General features: G+C 39.0%; 1 protein-coding gene across 1 annotated transcript in view; it reads left to right on the top strand.

The window, feature by feature from the left end:
• The window catches only part of brinp2 (bone morphogenetic protein/retinoic acid inducible neural-specific 2), a 102,274-nt gene that overhangs the window by 17,083 nt on the left and 69,437 nt on the right, over nt 1-15,754 (top strand). The window contains exon 2 of the mRNA XM_018753199.2: nt 12,856-13,174. Within this exon, the coding sequence (XP_018608715.1) occupies nt 12,906-13,174 (269 nt within the window). The 5' untranslated portion in view covers nt 12,856-12,905. The remainder of the gene's footprint in view (nt 1-12,855; nt 13,175-15,754) is intronic.

Consider the following 15,754-nt stretch of genomic DNA (forward strand, 5'->3'; position numbering starts at 1 on the left):
TGTGTTGCAACTGTCAGGAAAAGACAAAAAGAAATAGAACCTGGCGAAGCAGTGTGAGAAAATATGGGGTAATTTGTCAGAGAGTCATGATCAAAATGTGAAACCAAGAACAAGGTGAATGTGTTAAAACCTCCAAGACAGTAATGCACTCTTAGAACATTGCCAGCCTGGGGCGCTCCATGAAGACCTGGTGAGAGACATAATTGTTCTGGGATTTTGGACAGGCGTATCTCAAGGAGTATCTCAACTAGACCCTGAATTAGCAAAAAGTACAAAAAGTGTGCAAAAAGAGAAGCCAAAATACACTGTTAAATATCACACCTTAGGTACACATACGCAAACAATCTTAACATGAGCCTAAGAGTGAAGTGATTTTGATTTGAAGGTGGGAAATGGCACCAGCGGAAAGGCTGCACTGCCAAAGCTGACAAGCATGTGCAGTATATCAGACAAGAGCGCCACGGATGCCATAAAAAGGGGCGTTTTGGTGCAGCTTGCCATTCCTCAGGTGCTGTCACACTCTTGCCTCCTGGCAGCATGATTTAGTATTTTAGGGAAGATGAAGATGCACTCGGTGACAGACGCTGACTCTCAGTGGAGAAGCAGTTGAGTTCAAATGCAAGTGCAGCAGGTAGGGAGTGGTTGGAGCGCAGCCTTTGGACTCAACAGACAGGTTTGAATGTCACCTGTGGCTGTAGTACCCTTGAGCAAGGTACTTACCCTAAAATGCTCCGGTAATAAAATTACCCAGCCCCATAAATGTGTCAATCATTGCATAAAGTTGATTTGGAGAAAAGCATCAGCTTAGTGAATAATGGGGGGTGTGCTGGCACAGCGGATTTGGCCAGGTCCTGCTCTCCGGTTGGTCTGGGGTTCAAGTCCTGCTTGGGATGCCTTGCGATGGACTGGCGTCCCATCCTGGGTGTGTCCCCTCCCCCTCCAGCCTTACGCCCTGTGTTGCCGGGTTAGGATCCGGTTCGCCGCGACCCCACTTGGGACAAGTGTTTTCAGACTGTGTGTGTGTAAGTGAATAATGTTTTGTCAATGTAACACAGTGTATGACAGAAGGTGGGAGAGAAGAGCACAATGGGAGGCTCACAAGACCAAAACACATATTATATTGCATGTCGTAGGTAAAAAATTTTTACAGATGGCCAAGACTCGGTCCAAACCATCAAAAATGCATCCAGCTAAAATATCAATGTACTCTACGGTGTGTGAGTACATGGTGACTGAATGCCAAAACCTTTGGAAGGCCTACCTGGATTTGAAGCAGGTATTTTGGACTAAATGGTTTTGTTCACAGAGTGCGGGAAGTGAGATCACTTGAAGATGTTCCTTCTGCTTCAACACTGTTCAATCCAGGAGAACTCAAGGACCTTAATGCGGTTGAGATGGAACAGGGAGCTACTGTGCTTCATATGCTGTCTCCAGTATACACCATGTACCTATTCTGTCGAGAAGTGCTAGCAGCACTATTGTCAGATGCTCACAAAATTAGATGCCTGCTCAGGCTTTTGGCGGATCCCCCTGCCATGCCATGTGAATCATCTCTGTTAACAGCATTCATTACGCCCTATGGCACACAAGACTTCAACAGGCTGCTGCTTGCAATGTACTCTGTGTTGATGCATTTCCAGGAATAAGTGATACAAAAGGTGGACCTGACATTACAGAGTTTATTACGCCATTAAAATGTGTATGAGAGTAAAATGAAGAAAAAATATTTTTCTGACAATGAATGGTTTCCCGGTACAGTCTTATTCAGTTATGCCCACATCTATATTTTGCATGTCAGAAGAAACTCTGGTATATTAAAGATACAAACATGCATTCAGCCTGCTCACATCAGTATATTCTTTGTGAAGCAAGCTCAATACTGGTAAAATTTGATAGGGTAATTGAGAGATTTAAATAATTATTTACAAAATTAAAAGATACTTCTACCACCTTGTTATCATTTGGGTGAGTACAAAAATCACACTTCATTATTTAAGAAAGTAACATGTATTTTTAAAAAAATTCTAAATAAATTGGGGAAAATTAGTTTTTCATTTTTCTAAATAAATGTAGATTTTTTTAAGAAAATGTAAATAAATAGATTTTTTCATCTTAGCTATCTAAGTGTGTCATTTAGTTTCAGTCAGATAACCACTGAGGATAGTGAGCTGATGATTAAAAAGAATTCTCAATGATCATACCTATAAACTCATACATAATTCTTCTTTCTCCTGTTTCTGAGAAACACTAAGGATTGAAATTCTAAATGCATATGTTAAAAAAAACTTAATATTTTGAGTATAATACTAATATATTACATTAACAGTTTTTAAGTTCCACCAGTTACATTTACATTTGTAACATCTCATAAATGCATTCGCAGTTAGAGTAATTTGGTTTTTATTAGTGCTAATTTGCAATAATATGAATTTATGAAGGACAGTCTAACAGTCAGGACTTTACCAATTATATTGTAAATAGGGTTTCTTGAACAACATTGCACACATTTTTTTTTTTTTGATTAATGTTCAATGACCTGAAGGAATTTTCCTGTCCCAATGAATGTTTATACCATTTGTGCAGACCCAGGGGCAGTTTTATCTAATTTAAGAAAGAAAATATACACAGCCGCTACACCCCACTGCCCCGGACATTTGAAGGCTGAATGCAGAAATACAAATGTCTTCTGTGATGTAGTCAGGTGAAATCAGTGTTTTGTGTAAATAAAAACACATGTACATACATGCTTTTTTACATATAAATGTACATACATACATTTATACAGGCATAACTGTAAAGGAGATTAAAGGAATTACAAGAATTTTAAAACTTGCATTATGTAACAGCAACTACATTACAATAGAAATGTGAATTTCTCTGCTGGGATTAAAAAGAGACCATCCTATCATATCATATCCAAGAAGCACTGCATGAAATCGAAAGGAAATGTTGTATCACAGTGAAACTATCAGTGTCATTCGATAGATAGATGGATAGATAGATAGATACTGCACATGCATACAAAAGTGCATGCATTCATCCTGCTTACTGAACTTTAAAAAGAGCATCATAAAAATTATAAATGAAACTTGTTTCTTTGTAGTATTGAATGCACTTGCATATAAACCAGTGAACCAGTACATTTTCCAGCCAGTACATAGTACACCAAATATGAGACGCAATTCTTTAAGGTCATTTATTCCTCGTTTAGCATGAAGATCTCCTTATAGAATTAGAAACCACAAGCGGATGATGTTGAAGGCATTAGGTGAATTCATTCATTCATTAATAATCATGTAAGATATTAGCAATTCATGGAGTGGCTGGATTGTATCGTTTCCCCCTGGTATCAAAGAAGTTATGAGACAGGCCATAAGAGAAAGGAAAGATTCCAGGCTGCACCACCCTGAGACTTGTGCAGAATGAAATATTTTTAACCTCTAAATAATTTATAAAATATTTCCCCTTACACTGGTTGTTTCAGCTAAATTAAATAAAGCAGAGGAAGAGATGCTTTCTGAAGCATTGCATGAAGGATATTAATAAAACAGTAAAATCTAAAAAGTAAAATAAGGCAGTTAAAATGTCAGCTATCTGAGACATTATGTGGTAAATTGGGTGTTGTGACTACTCCTACTGGTTTAATATCAGAACAGCTGCCTTCCTGCTGCTGCGCCCTTCTCACTGCAAATAATATTAAAAATAAATACTAATAAACCAGGATGGAGAAAAGGGTAATAGCTTGAACCTAAGGCCATCCTTTCTGTCAATGTAGACCACCAATGTCACCATCTAATGCGGTAATTGAAAAATGTGGCATCGCCGGGTATCAAATAATGAACTCATTATTTATCTAAGGACAAGCAATCGTTTGATATCTTACCATGTGTATTATAGTTTCTTTCTGGTGCAACAAACTGCGACGTTTGAAGGCCTCGCAGTTATGCGGTACGAGCGAACGGGCAACGCGAAGATCGGAGGGTTTGGATACCGTAAATGTTCTCAAGCGCTGCGGAGCACAAGGCCCTTTGAAACGGCAACTTGCACTACTTAACTATGCGGAATTGATGACTTATGCCGTGGTCGGTGACTAATTGATCCAGCAACGCTTTGCCGCGTACTGATCTTCCTTTCCTGCCCGCAATATGTCAGCATATGTCACCTGTCCTCACGTAACCACGTACCCCTTCCCCCAGCACCTGCGCTCAAGCCAGTGAAGCACTTTTGAGGCCGGATTGTACTCTTTTCCCAGCTCAGCAATAATTAAAGCAGACGTTAAGGACTGAGAGGTGAACGATATGGCTGCCCTCTCACTATGTCCCCTGATACTCCTTTTAGAATTGTGTAGAACTCAAAGCAGTAATTGCACAGAGAGGTGACAGAGCACAACAGGCCACACATCACAAGGAAACTGGATCAGCTTAGTGGCTTCAGGCAAGAAAAGCATCACCGTCTATTTGCCACTGCAATCTGAGCTGATTCTGATGTATTGCAGCGCACTAAATCAAGCTGGGATACGGGCATGTGTTTGATGGAGCGTGTTCTATAACCAGTTAGCCGCTCTGTGATGCATCATGGGTTACTCATAACTTTACCTTCTTGACTTTCTTTTAGAAACAAACAAAGTTGTGATTCAGCCCTTCTAATGACAGCTTTGCGCGGGGAATCGTTGACATTGCCGAGGAGCTCTTTTAGGCAAAATCTCTCCGAAATTTTGCCTAGAAGCTAAATTAGTCTCATAGGGAGAATGTGTTTCCGACATTGCTCGCCGAGACTGAGGATGATCTGATGACTTACAGTGAAGCCATCTATCTACACTCTAGAAACTAATAATTACTGCAAATCTTCAAGATGACTGAACCCCTGAAAAATGGATAAAAGTAATGGAGGTATTCGATCCGTAATGAAAGCATCTGACCCACAATTTCTTGTAAAATAAGCTATATCTTTCTTTCATATCACATAAGGAAACATAATGGATAACGTCCTGCAACCATTCAGACTGCATGTAATTTTAATCTTACGCTGTACCAGTAAGTGAAGCTTCTATAAAACCTCAAAGTGCCAAAGAAGTTAAAGCCTCGTCGGCCACAATTTATTGCGGTAGCTGATTGAAGCTACTGGGAGAGACTTTTTGCTGAGTGTTTGTTGGAGCAGGCCAGGTTTGGTGTTTGGTACTACAGCAAACCTGGAACTCATGATAACTAGTAGTGTAGTGGTTAGAGCTACTACCTTTAGATCCCCAAGGTTGCAGGTTTGATCCCCACCTCTGGCTGTAGTACCCTTGAGCAAGGTACTTCCCCTAAGTTGCTCTGGTAAAATTACCCAGCTGTATAAATGGGTAAATAAATGTAACCTGAATATTGTAAGTTGCTTTGGAGAAAAGTGTCAGCTACATGAGTAAATACAAATGGTACTAGCTATATGTTCTTCTGTTTCTATTAACCTTGAATTTTTAGGGGTTTTTTTGCCTGTTTTCTTCTCCATTAGAGAGCCCTTATCCTCAGTTTCATTGGTTTAGTTTGGAAATAAAACTGCTGGAGAAGCCTGCTATACTTCACTTCTGCCCCACCTATGTGGCCAGTTCTACCCCACACCAAGAAGCATTCTATATATCCATCTATCGCCAAGAACCGCTTGTCCCGAACCTTACCCAACAACACAGGGCACGAGGCTAGAGGGGGCCGGGACAGACCCAGGACGGGATGCCAGTCTATTGCAAGGCACCCCAAGCAGGGCTCAAACCCCAGACCCACCAGAGAGCAGGACCCAGCCAAACTCGCTGCACCACCACACCCCCACATTGTATACATTAAATGAAAAATTAGTTTACCTTAGATTTGAAATCAAGCACTAGCAATAAAAGCACGATGCAGTATGAGCCTGACAAAAATTTGGACCAGTTTTTAATTAATGTACACAGACAAAAGTCATTAATTCCCATGCTGGTACTGAAGTGTATGATGCACAATGCTTTGCATGTGTTCCCCTGCACTGCTAGTGGGCTGACCTACTGTCAGCAGCTGAGGGAAGCAAGAAAGCTCATAACTCTTTGTAATCCAGTTTGTCAGAATTTTCAGTTATTGTTTCCTGCTAAAATATTATCTGAAAAAGGGTCCTCTCTTTCTCTCAAACAGTACAGATGTGATACATATTTAATGCTCTGACAAGAAATTGTTTCCCTATGCATTCTTTCAGAGGGGGAAAAAAAAAAAAACTTTCTGCTTTCATTCATCAAGTACTGCTACAAAACAGATATCAAAAACTGGGGAAAATTAGACACTTTCAGTTATGAAAATGTGAATATGAATCTATCTGAAAAAAGTAACCATATACAGTGGAAAAGGGCTAAAGCATTACTGTTCACTGTATCCATTTAGCAACAGGAAATATGAGGCAATGGAAAATAATAGGGAGATTCTTACAGGTATAAACTGTAAGCAGAAATGAAGGAAAAGGGAAACATTATGAGGGTGACCGACTCATGCAGATTAATAACGATGATTGTTGGCAGCAACTGTCTAGCCAAGTTATCATTAAGGAATCTTATTAGCAGATTAACACAAAATAAATTATACTCCCACTTCTCAAAGTAGTTCAGTGATAGCTTCCATGTCTGTAATTTGGGGTTTGGTCCTATGAAAGGGTTATTGATTATTCTGATGGATTGAGTCTCCGGGAGCGAAAATGTTCCGTGTGATTTAAAACACTGCTCCATCGTTCTAGTTCTTTTAATTATATTCATCTGTCTTGTATTGTGCAAATATTGAGTTGTAGGATATACAAAATTGTGGATGTTGCGTTAAAACGCTACGGGGTTTAATAGCGAACCTGCTCCACAGCACTCATTAGGGCTGCTGTAGGCTGGCAGCAGAAGGGTGTGCAGTACTTACTGCTTTGTGTTGAGCTTAATGAGTATCAGGTAACCCTGCTGACATCACACTATTCAATACCCTAATGCTCTATATCTTCTTCTTATGCCTTCCACCCATCCTGGGGCATAAGCTGCCAACAAGGGCTCTCCAGGCGTCCCTAAGAACTGAGATGGCACGAAGTTTCCTTGTTGGCATTTCTGTAGCTGGAAAGGTTTTTAGGGTGTGGGGTAGCTAGCCCCACGCCCAACCCTCCTCCTTTCTCGGCCGGGCTTGGGACCGTCCATGACGGAGTTTGCTCTATATCTGCCTTGATTCATTATCACACTCGAGGCGTGATCTTTGCAGCTGCAACCCTCCAATAGTTCAGTCCCTCAGCTTCCAACCCCTAGCCCAGCTCCATCTGTACCCCTTTCTGCCCTCATTAATTTATTTTGACTAGCATCTTTTGGAAATTTACATCTGTACTATTACTTTTCATTCAGAGAAATGAGGATCTTAACACATATTTTTTGAAAAATCACATTGTTGATTAGTCCCTATAAACATGGATATGTTAGGGGGACGATGGATGATTAACTAAAGCTCTCACAGAGCCCCCTGCATTTAATTTAAAGGTTTTTTTTTAACACAGCTTGGCGTAATTTTAATTTCTCTCTGTACAAAAGAGGACTTTAATTTCCAGCCCTAGTTCATAATTACCGCTTTAGTTAGTTACACAGAAGCTAACTGAGAGCTGCAAATGATATCAGAAAGATAAGGAAGAATGATTCTCAGGGGCCTGCATTGGAACACGTTTCTTTAGGGCGAGACAGACTCTTCAGTGTAACTCTAGTGCATCAGATAGACCTATAGTATGCTGCAAGTCTCTAACTGAAATATGTAGGCTAATTATAGTCTTTACAGCACACCTTTGGGAGCGTGGGCACATCTCATTGTCTACCCCTTGGTGAGTAGCGTGTGAAGGCACACCGTCAAAGCTCAGAAACCGGCTGATAAATTGAAGCTATTAAGTTTTTGGCCTGCTGGAAGCCTTGAAGCACAGAAAATATGAATTCTGAGATCTCCATACAGAACCCCAGCAAACCTTATTATACGTCAACTCTAGTTGACGCTGTGTTAATCATCCTTCCAGATAATCTCTTGATCCCACTCAAGTCAGCTGCCAGCCAATATCTGTCAATATCTCAGCATGGGTTAAAGGGTAGGTACTAGGGCAAACTCGACTGCCTTTCAAAGCAAGAGGATATGGCCTTATGCGTGACTGCGTAATGGCACTACAGGTGTTGACAATAATGGCTGATTCAAATGTCAAGACCTCAGTTCATCCCAAACACCAGGTGCCTATTACCATAAGGATTAAAGCACTGTCATTGTACGAGATCCTGAACATTACAGTGACAGTTCCGGTAATGAGCAAGTCGCTATTCTCGCACCTAAATGTGATCAGTGAATTTCATGTTTCATGTTGCGTTTTGTGGGCAAATTGCTCATTACCATTGACACGGCTGCAGGAGCTTGTAGGTCATTCTCACCTAGACCCACACTTGGCTCAGTTATCAAATTGGTTTCTCTGGTGGCTGGAAGGAATTTTATAATGGCTGGCACAGAATCAAGATTGTCAGAATTTATTGGGTATCATTTGTTGTGATATGGTGATTGGGTTTAACAGAGTAGCATTAATCTAATATGTAGCTTGGGCAATTATCAGGGCCACACATTATCAGAGTGATATATAGCCCATTACATGACCTGGAAAATGGTGACGCATTTATTGCGGAAGAACAGCTGGTCTGTAAAGCAATAACAGATCATCAATCCCTGGATAGTTGCAAGATTTTTTTTTATTTTTATTATCAAACAGCTGGAAAGTATGAGCCAACCAAGACTCCCACAGATAGATAGTTGTGTCTTAATTAACAAGGACCAGGGAAATTTAGTAGGTATTGATGGGCCTTAATTACCCATATGCTTGTTCATCTGACTTTGGCCCCAGTGGAACCTCACCAAGTTTCCGCAAAGATATTTGGCTTAACTCCTCTATAGCTGATCCTTGAACAGTCCTCTCTGGAGAACATCTGGTCTTGGTATTGCTGACTATTTGTTTATTGGTCTGAGGCTGTGGGCCAGCATCTGCTACAGTATGTGAAAGCCATGTGTTTGCAGACCATACTTTTTAATATCCATTAATAATGAGGTGTGGCAGAGAATATGTCGGTGTAATTAAATTCACATTATTGGTTTTTCACACTTTGGAAATTGTTTTTCTTTTTAACGATTAAGCCTTATTTCCATTTAGCATCACACAAAATAGTTACCTGTAACAACCCTGGAAGGGAATCAGCAGTGCAATTGTCTGCATGGTTAGAAATTGCTCATAAAATATTAACACGTAGAGGGTCTGCTGAGGAGAATGACAGCATGACTGACCTTTATGAGAGCTTTATTTAAACCATTCTGCAACGTTTAGTTTGGCAGCCATGAACCAAAAAATTGGGACATTCTCCAGTGTGTGAGATGATGACTTCTCTGATACAGAGAGCAGGAGAAAAATAGTAAACATACGGTCCGTGGTTTTAGAATTACAACATAAATCTTTCTCTCTCTCTCTCTCTCTCTCTCTCTCTCTATGTGTGCTGTAATAACTGGTGGCCTTTTCAGTGAGCAGAATAAGCTGGATGGTTAAGCAGTCATCTTTCTTGACCACGGCACTGTGCCAGTTGGTATCGGAATTCAGTGCTTTGTAACAATACATCTGAGCTCAAAGACAGGGAGCATGTACCTGGCATTTCTGACAACCGTTGGGTTGGGAAAACGCATAATTGGTGTCCTCTTTTTGTCAAACCATTGGTGCTTCATCATCTTGGTGTTGCTCATAAGTATGTACAGAGTTTCCTGCATGCTAAGTACCAATTTCTTCTAGTTCAGAACGCTGACCTATGAGTTTGTCCATGGAATAATAAAATAATTAATGAGCTGAGTCTAAAGTCATGCATTTCCATAACATGAGCCTTACTGCTGTCACACCATTGTAGATTAGAACACTCATGTTCCAAAAATGAGCGCTGCATGTGCAGTTCTAAATGCATGTGGAATCCCTACATCATGCCATCAGTAACAATATATTTCCTGAATTGATGAATAAGGCAGAAAAATTTTCTTCACAACATACGTAAATGTGCTTATGAACTGCAGCTCAATTATTTAGTGTCTTTTTTTAAGTGTGCACTGCCTCATTCTTGACATTGCGGCTGTTATGAAAGATCAATACAGCAAGTTAGGTCAAAAAAAGTTTTCTAACACTTTTACAGTTTTTTACACTTTTGATTTAAAATACATTTTAATGTGGCAAGGATGGTTAAAAATAAAAAAGGCAGCACAACCTCTTACCAAGAAAAAACTGGTGCTGTAGACCACTGAGGTAGAAAAGAGAGGCTGAACAGAGAAATTAAGGAAAACAGATATATAAAGAAACACTTTATAATAAAGTTGATAAATTAAATGACAGATCAACCGATATGACTGCTGTTTAAAAGAGCAATTTGATAGTTCCCCTAGATAAATGTAAAAGATGTAAATATAACCTACTAGAAAGACTACTTACATCCCTGTTCTGTGAACCACCAGTATGACAGAAAACTTCAGAAACTGAAAAAAAATGCAAAAAAAAATCCACATGATTTTGAGTTAAAGTTCAAATGCAGTACCGAGCAGCATATTTTAGAAGCAATGAGTTGCTCTTCAAAGAAAGTGATTAAATGTACAGGGAATGTCAGCTCTCTGCAGTAAAGCTCAAACTGACACTGCCTCCAGCATTCAGTGTACACTATGAGTGGATTCATTTATATGCTGAGTATCTGATGGAAAAAATTGTGACCTTTCATTAAATTAGGGTACATAATGCAGGTTCATTAACATTGTCTGGTAATTACTTATTTATAGATTATTGGTTGCCCATAAACCATCTACTCTGGAAACTCAAGGTGCTTTGTAGACTTTTTATACTGTTGGGTAACAATGTACTGTACTTTTGATTTTTGTTTTGGAATAATTTAAAGAACTATATTGTGGTAATTCCCATGCCACAGCTCCATAACTGTGAAGCTATGCTGACTTTACTGTAGTAGCTGATACAATATTAACAATATCAACATCAGTCTTTCCATGTAAAAATCCATTTTCCTTGTGAATTTAGAAATCGTTACAAAACAATGTCAGGGAATATTGATGGTCCCTAAGCTAATGTTTCTTATGTGCCTTTGTATATGCATCAGTACACCTTCTCTGAATGTTTTCTTGTGCCTTGCAGATTTAAAATTCATTAATATACAGTCCTGGGAGCCCATGTTTTTTGCTTGAATGCCTCCTCTAAAGTTCTTTAACATCAGCATTATAGTCTTCACTTCTCAGTACTATAGACCAGGACAAAAGCCTTTCAAAGAAGTGATGCTGTCTATGTTTTTCCTTTCTTGCATGCTAAGTAATCATGGCAGAACATTTTCGGAAAGTCCATGCTGGACATACATCAGTATATGCAAATGTTTGTAAAGCTGGTGTAAACAAATGTTACAGTTTTCCCTCACACATTAAAAAGTTCAGAGTGATGGGTACAACTGTGAAGGAGAATATAGAAGTCTAACAGAATACAAGACTGGGGCATAAGGCCTTTTCCAGATGCCTACTTCCCTTATTATGAGCTTTAACTTAGAGTTTGCTGGTCAAAGATCCTCCTGTATTGTAGAGGTTACAGCAACTGCCTTGCAGTTAGGAGACCCAGATTTCAATCCAATCTCCTTCTGTAGTTCCTGTGAGCAAGGAACTTACCTGAAAATTACCTCAGTTTAAAAGGATAAGTTATTGTCAGTAGGTTAACACTGTAAGTTGCTTTGGAGAAAACTGTCGGCTCAGTGAATGAAAATCTAAACAGGATAATGTTGTAACTGAAGAGTGGCTGCATGTTCAGTTGCAATGAAACGCCTGCACTGATCAAATTCAAGGAACATGAATGTGAGCTACATCACAATGTTTTCAAATCATCCTAGTCCTCTTTCCAGAGAATTTAAATTTCAGAATTGCCTTATTGTATTACAGGTGGTCCCCAATTTACGATGGGGTTACGTTCTGCGAAACCCATCATAAGTCGAAAATGCATTTAATACACCTAACCTACCGAACATCATAGCCTAGCATACGTGCAATGGCCATTACAGGCTTGCAGCCTTCATGCTGAGCAGTTATCTTGAGTTTCTCTTCAAGCGTAATCGCCCTCCTCTTCTTCTTGCCACCAGTAGCAAGAGACACAGATGGGAGTTTCTGTGACATGATGGATGCACAAAACACAACGCAGATACAGGGGGCTATCCAAAAAAACACTGGCAACACAGAACACTGTGGAGTATCGGTTGTATACACTAGCGACCGCGTGACAGACTGGGAGATGCGGATCGCTGCCACTGCCCAGCGTCGAGAGAGTATTGCGCCGCGTATCGCTTGCCTGGGAAAAAATTAAAATTCGAAGTACGGTTTCTACTGAATGTCTATCGCCAGCTCACCATCGTAAAGTTAAAAAAAATCCTAGGTCGAACCATCGTAAATCGGGAACCATCTGTATATGGTCAAACGTGACAGTGAAGTAAATTCAGATGTTAATTATTTAAGTTCATGCTCTGAGGCTGTGTACCAACAGTCAACACAGTGAATCTTGTCAATTAAGATTGAGGAGGGTTGGAGAAGTATTTGGACCAGGGGTCACTTAGAACATGAAGGTCTTGTGGTGTTTCTTGGTCATAGGAATCACCCAAAGTTTTCCGATGGCCATCTTGCAATAAAACCTCAGCCTGTTATGAACCTGTTGTACTGCATTTTTGCCCACTGATATATTTAATCATTACAGTCAGTTACACGTACATTATGGGGTATCGTGCTTTGTAAATTAAGAGATGCACTCTTATCTGAAATTCTACCCTTTCACTTCTGTCTGCAGGTCTGAAGGGATCGGTAGAAGAATGCTGGTTCCGGGTATCCGAGGGAAAGATGGCATTGCGTTGGCAGAGTGTCGCAGCTGTTAGATGGTTGCTATTGATGCTCCTATGGCAGTGGACACTGTTGGGCCACCTGGGGTGGGTTCTGGTTCTGGCCACAACACCGGATCAGAAGCCTTCCTCTGCCTCTGGAGTAGGCCGGTCCAGTGGCCAACTGGACTGGTTGCTGTCTGACAAGGGTCCTTTCCACCGCTGCCCTGAGTACACAGAGTTCAAGGAGCGCTATCAACAAGGCTTCTCCACTCGCTACAAGATCTACCGGTGAGGCTGCTGTCATTTTCTGTGTTATACACTTTTAGAGGCTCAGTACTCAAATTTGCATAGTCCTGGACGCTATGCTTGACTGAATTAATTACACCGGAAAAAATAGACACCGGAAAAAAGTGGAACACGCAGTCTAACGTCTTGTTTCTAGACCTTTTACAAACCCTTAGTCTAAATGGTCTCGTATATCAGCCAGAGCTTATGTCTAATAAATTACTTTCTGCTCTAAACCAGAATACTGACTAGGCCTCTTAAAATGCAAAATTATGATCCATGAATATCATGTAGACATACACAGAAAATCGATGAGGCATGATTGGATGAAAGAGAAATTACTTTTGCTAATTGGCTTTTGGCGACAACTAGAAGCCTAGTATCAGTAATTCTAATTAGTTTCATTTAATTTGATTTTAATTCAATTTTGCCATTTAATATCCAGCAGTATTCTGAGAGTAGTTCAGCAGCTCAGAAATATATACATTAAAGTTATATTTTGTAGCAAGGACAGCTTTGGGCTCAAAAGGGATTAGCTAAGACACCAAGCAGGCATCCATATCAAAATATTTATCAGTACACTAGGTAATAACAAGACAAAAAAGTAAGTAGCACAGAGTGCTCCTGGAAATATTGCTCTCTCAGTTTGAAGAACCCTTATCCTGCAGAACTGCCAGTTCACTCCTTCAATACCATAGCACAGAGTCACTTCCCCAGAGTCCCTCACAGTCCCCATAATGCTTGGACAGTGATTTGCATTATCCAGCATTAATTTACTCCAATAACTATTTATAGTTCACTATTCATTCATGCATCTAGGAGGCGCCTGTCAATATTGTGTGGGACACAATACAGTATGCTTCTGTGAATGAGTAAGGAATCAAATGTTTTTTTTTCTCCAAAAAAAACTATACAGTGTACTTTTTACATATTGATCCTTGGCTATAATTCCATGAAGCGTTAGATTAGGATGAAGCAGTTAGGAGATGTAATTTCTGTAACAATTTATTGGGGATATGTAATAATTTAAAGTGTCATGAATTTCTGCACGATGAAGATAAGCAAGTACTGCAGTATTGCTAGCTACTTTTGTAAAATGTTGCTGAAAAGTGAGAAGCCATCCTTACTAGATGAATAATAAAGTACCCTGAACATGAACTTATTATTTTGAAATAACATTTGTTATTTTTGTTTATTTTTTCAGGCCTTATTGTTAAGCATAGTTTTAATATCTGTATCAATAATTAATTTGTTGTTGAAAATGAAGAGAAAGTATTACTTATAACTTTTTTAATCTAAATATTGCAATTTAAATATTATTGGATTGTATGTACCCCTGTCTCCCTGTCCATCATTTTTCTGTTTCTAAATGTGACTGCTTATGTTATAAAAGTGCAAATTATCATGATGTGATTATATAATTATTAGATATTTAAGTACAGGATGGGGAATAGATGCTCAGTTTTCAGATAAAATACTAACTTCCTCTTTTAACCAATTTTTTTTTAAAAAAGCTTATAAATATATGTATTAAACAGTTTTATAAATGAGAACAGTACATCAAGGTTGCTTACTTCAGCAGTTTCTATCAATTATATCTAACTAGCTTAGCAAGCTAGGTTCATGAGAAGACTGGCAGTAAATATTGTTAATTTACGTAGCAAACTTTACCATACACGTGTGACTATAACTAGATATCTGGACAACATTAATATGGATGGCCGTTAACACTTATTTTATAACAACATCATAATTCTGGTTATGGGCTATAAGAGGTCAAAACATCTTCTCTTCGATACTTACATATCGACACACACATTTCCTACAAATCAAAAAAATCACTTTACTCTTCCACTTGGTAGTCCCACTCTCAGGGGGTCCAATATCAAAAGTCTGCCACTTCTCGGTTTTATCTGCAATGTGATGAAATGAGATCCCTTTGTCTGTCATAACTGCAGAATCCTTTTCAGCATCAGGGTCTCAAAGCAGATTATCTGATCATCTAACAGTTACATAAAATTTGTAGAACACCTAACAACATATAATTATCACAATCACCTTTGTATTTCCTATTTAACTCAATTCTGTATGCAGCTACTCATCTAATAGACACGAGTAAAACAGTGGTATTGGAAAAACATCATTTGTCTGTATCTAAAGCTTTTTTCCTCTGGCTTATATATCACTTTGGAGAAAAGCATCTGGTGATTTATGATTAATGTAAATATGTAACGTAATGATTTATGTAAATGTAACATGTTTGCAGTACTTATTTTCAAAAAAAGCTAAGATGCCTCTGTTTTACTACTGAAAAACAGAAATGTAATCCTTTTTATGTTAAATGACTAATTTATTTAACCAAACATGTATTGACTACTTGCAACATAATGCAATAACCCCAACTTTTAATTTTTAAGACCATGAACATTTTATATATAGTGATTTGTCTACAAATGTCCTTGGCCCTATATTTTCTTAGGAAATTAAATGCTGACACTTTTTATTGTAACCTTTTCATCATAGTGTATGAAGGGTATCTAAGAAACTAAAATATGTCCACGAACCTCAAAAATCAATGCCATT

The sequence above is a fragment of the Scleropages formosus genome, chromosome 3 (assembly GCF_900964775.1).
Source record: "Scleropages formosus chromosome 3, fSclFor1.1, whole genome shotgun sequence".
In the NCBI taxonomy this organism is placed as follows: Eukaryota; Metazoa; Chordata; class Actinopteri; order Osteoglossiformes; family Osteoglossidae; genus Scleropages; species Scleropages formosus.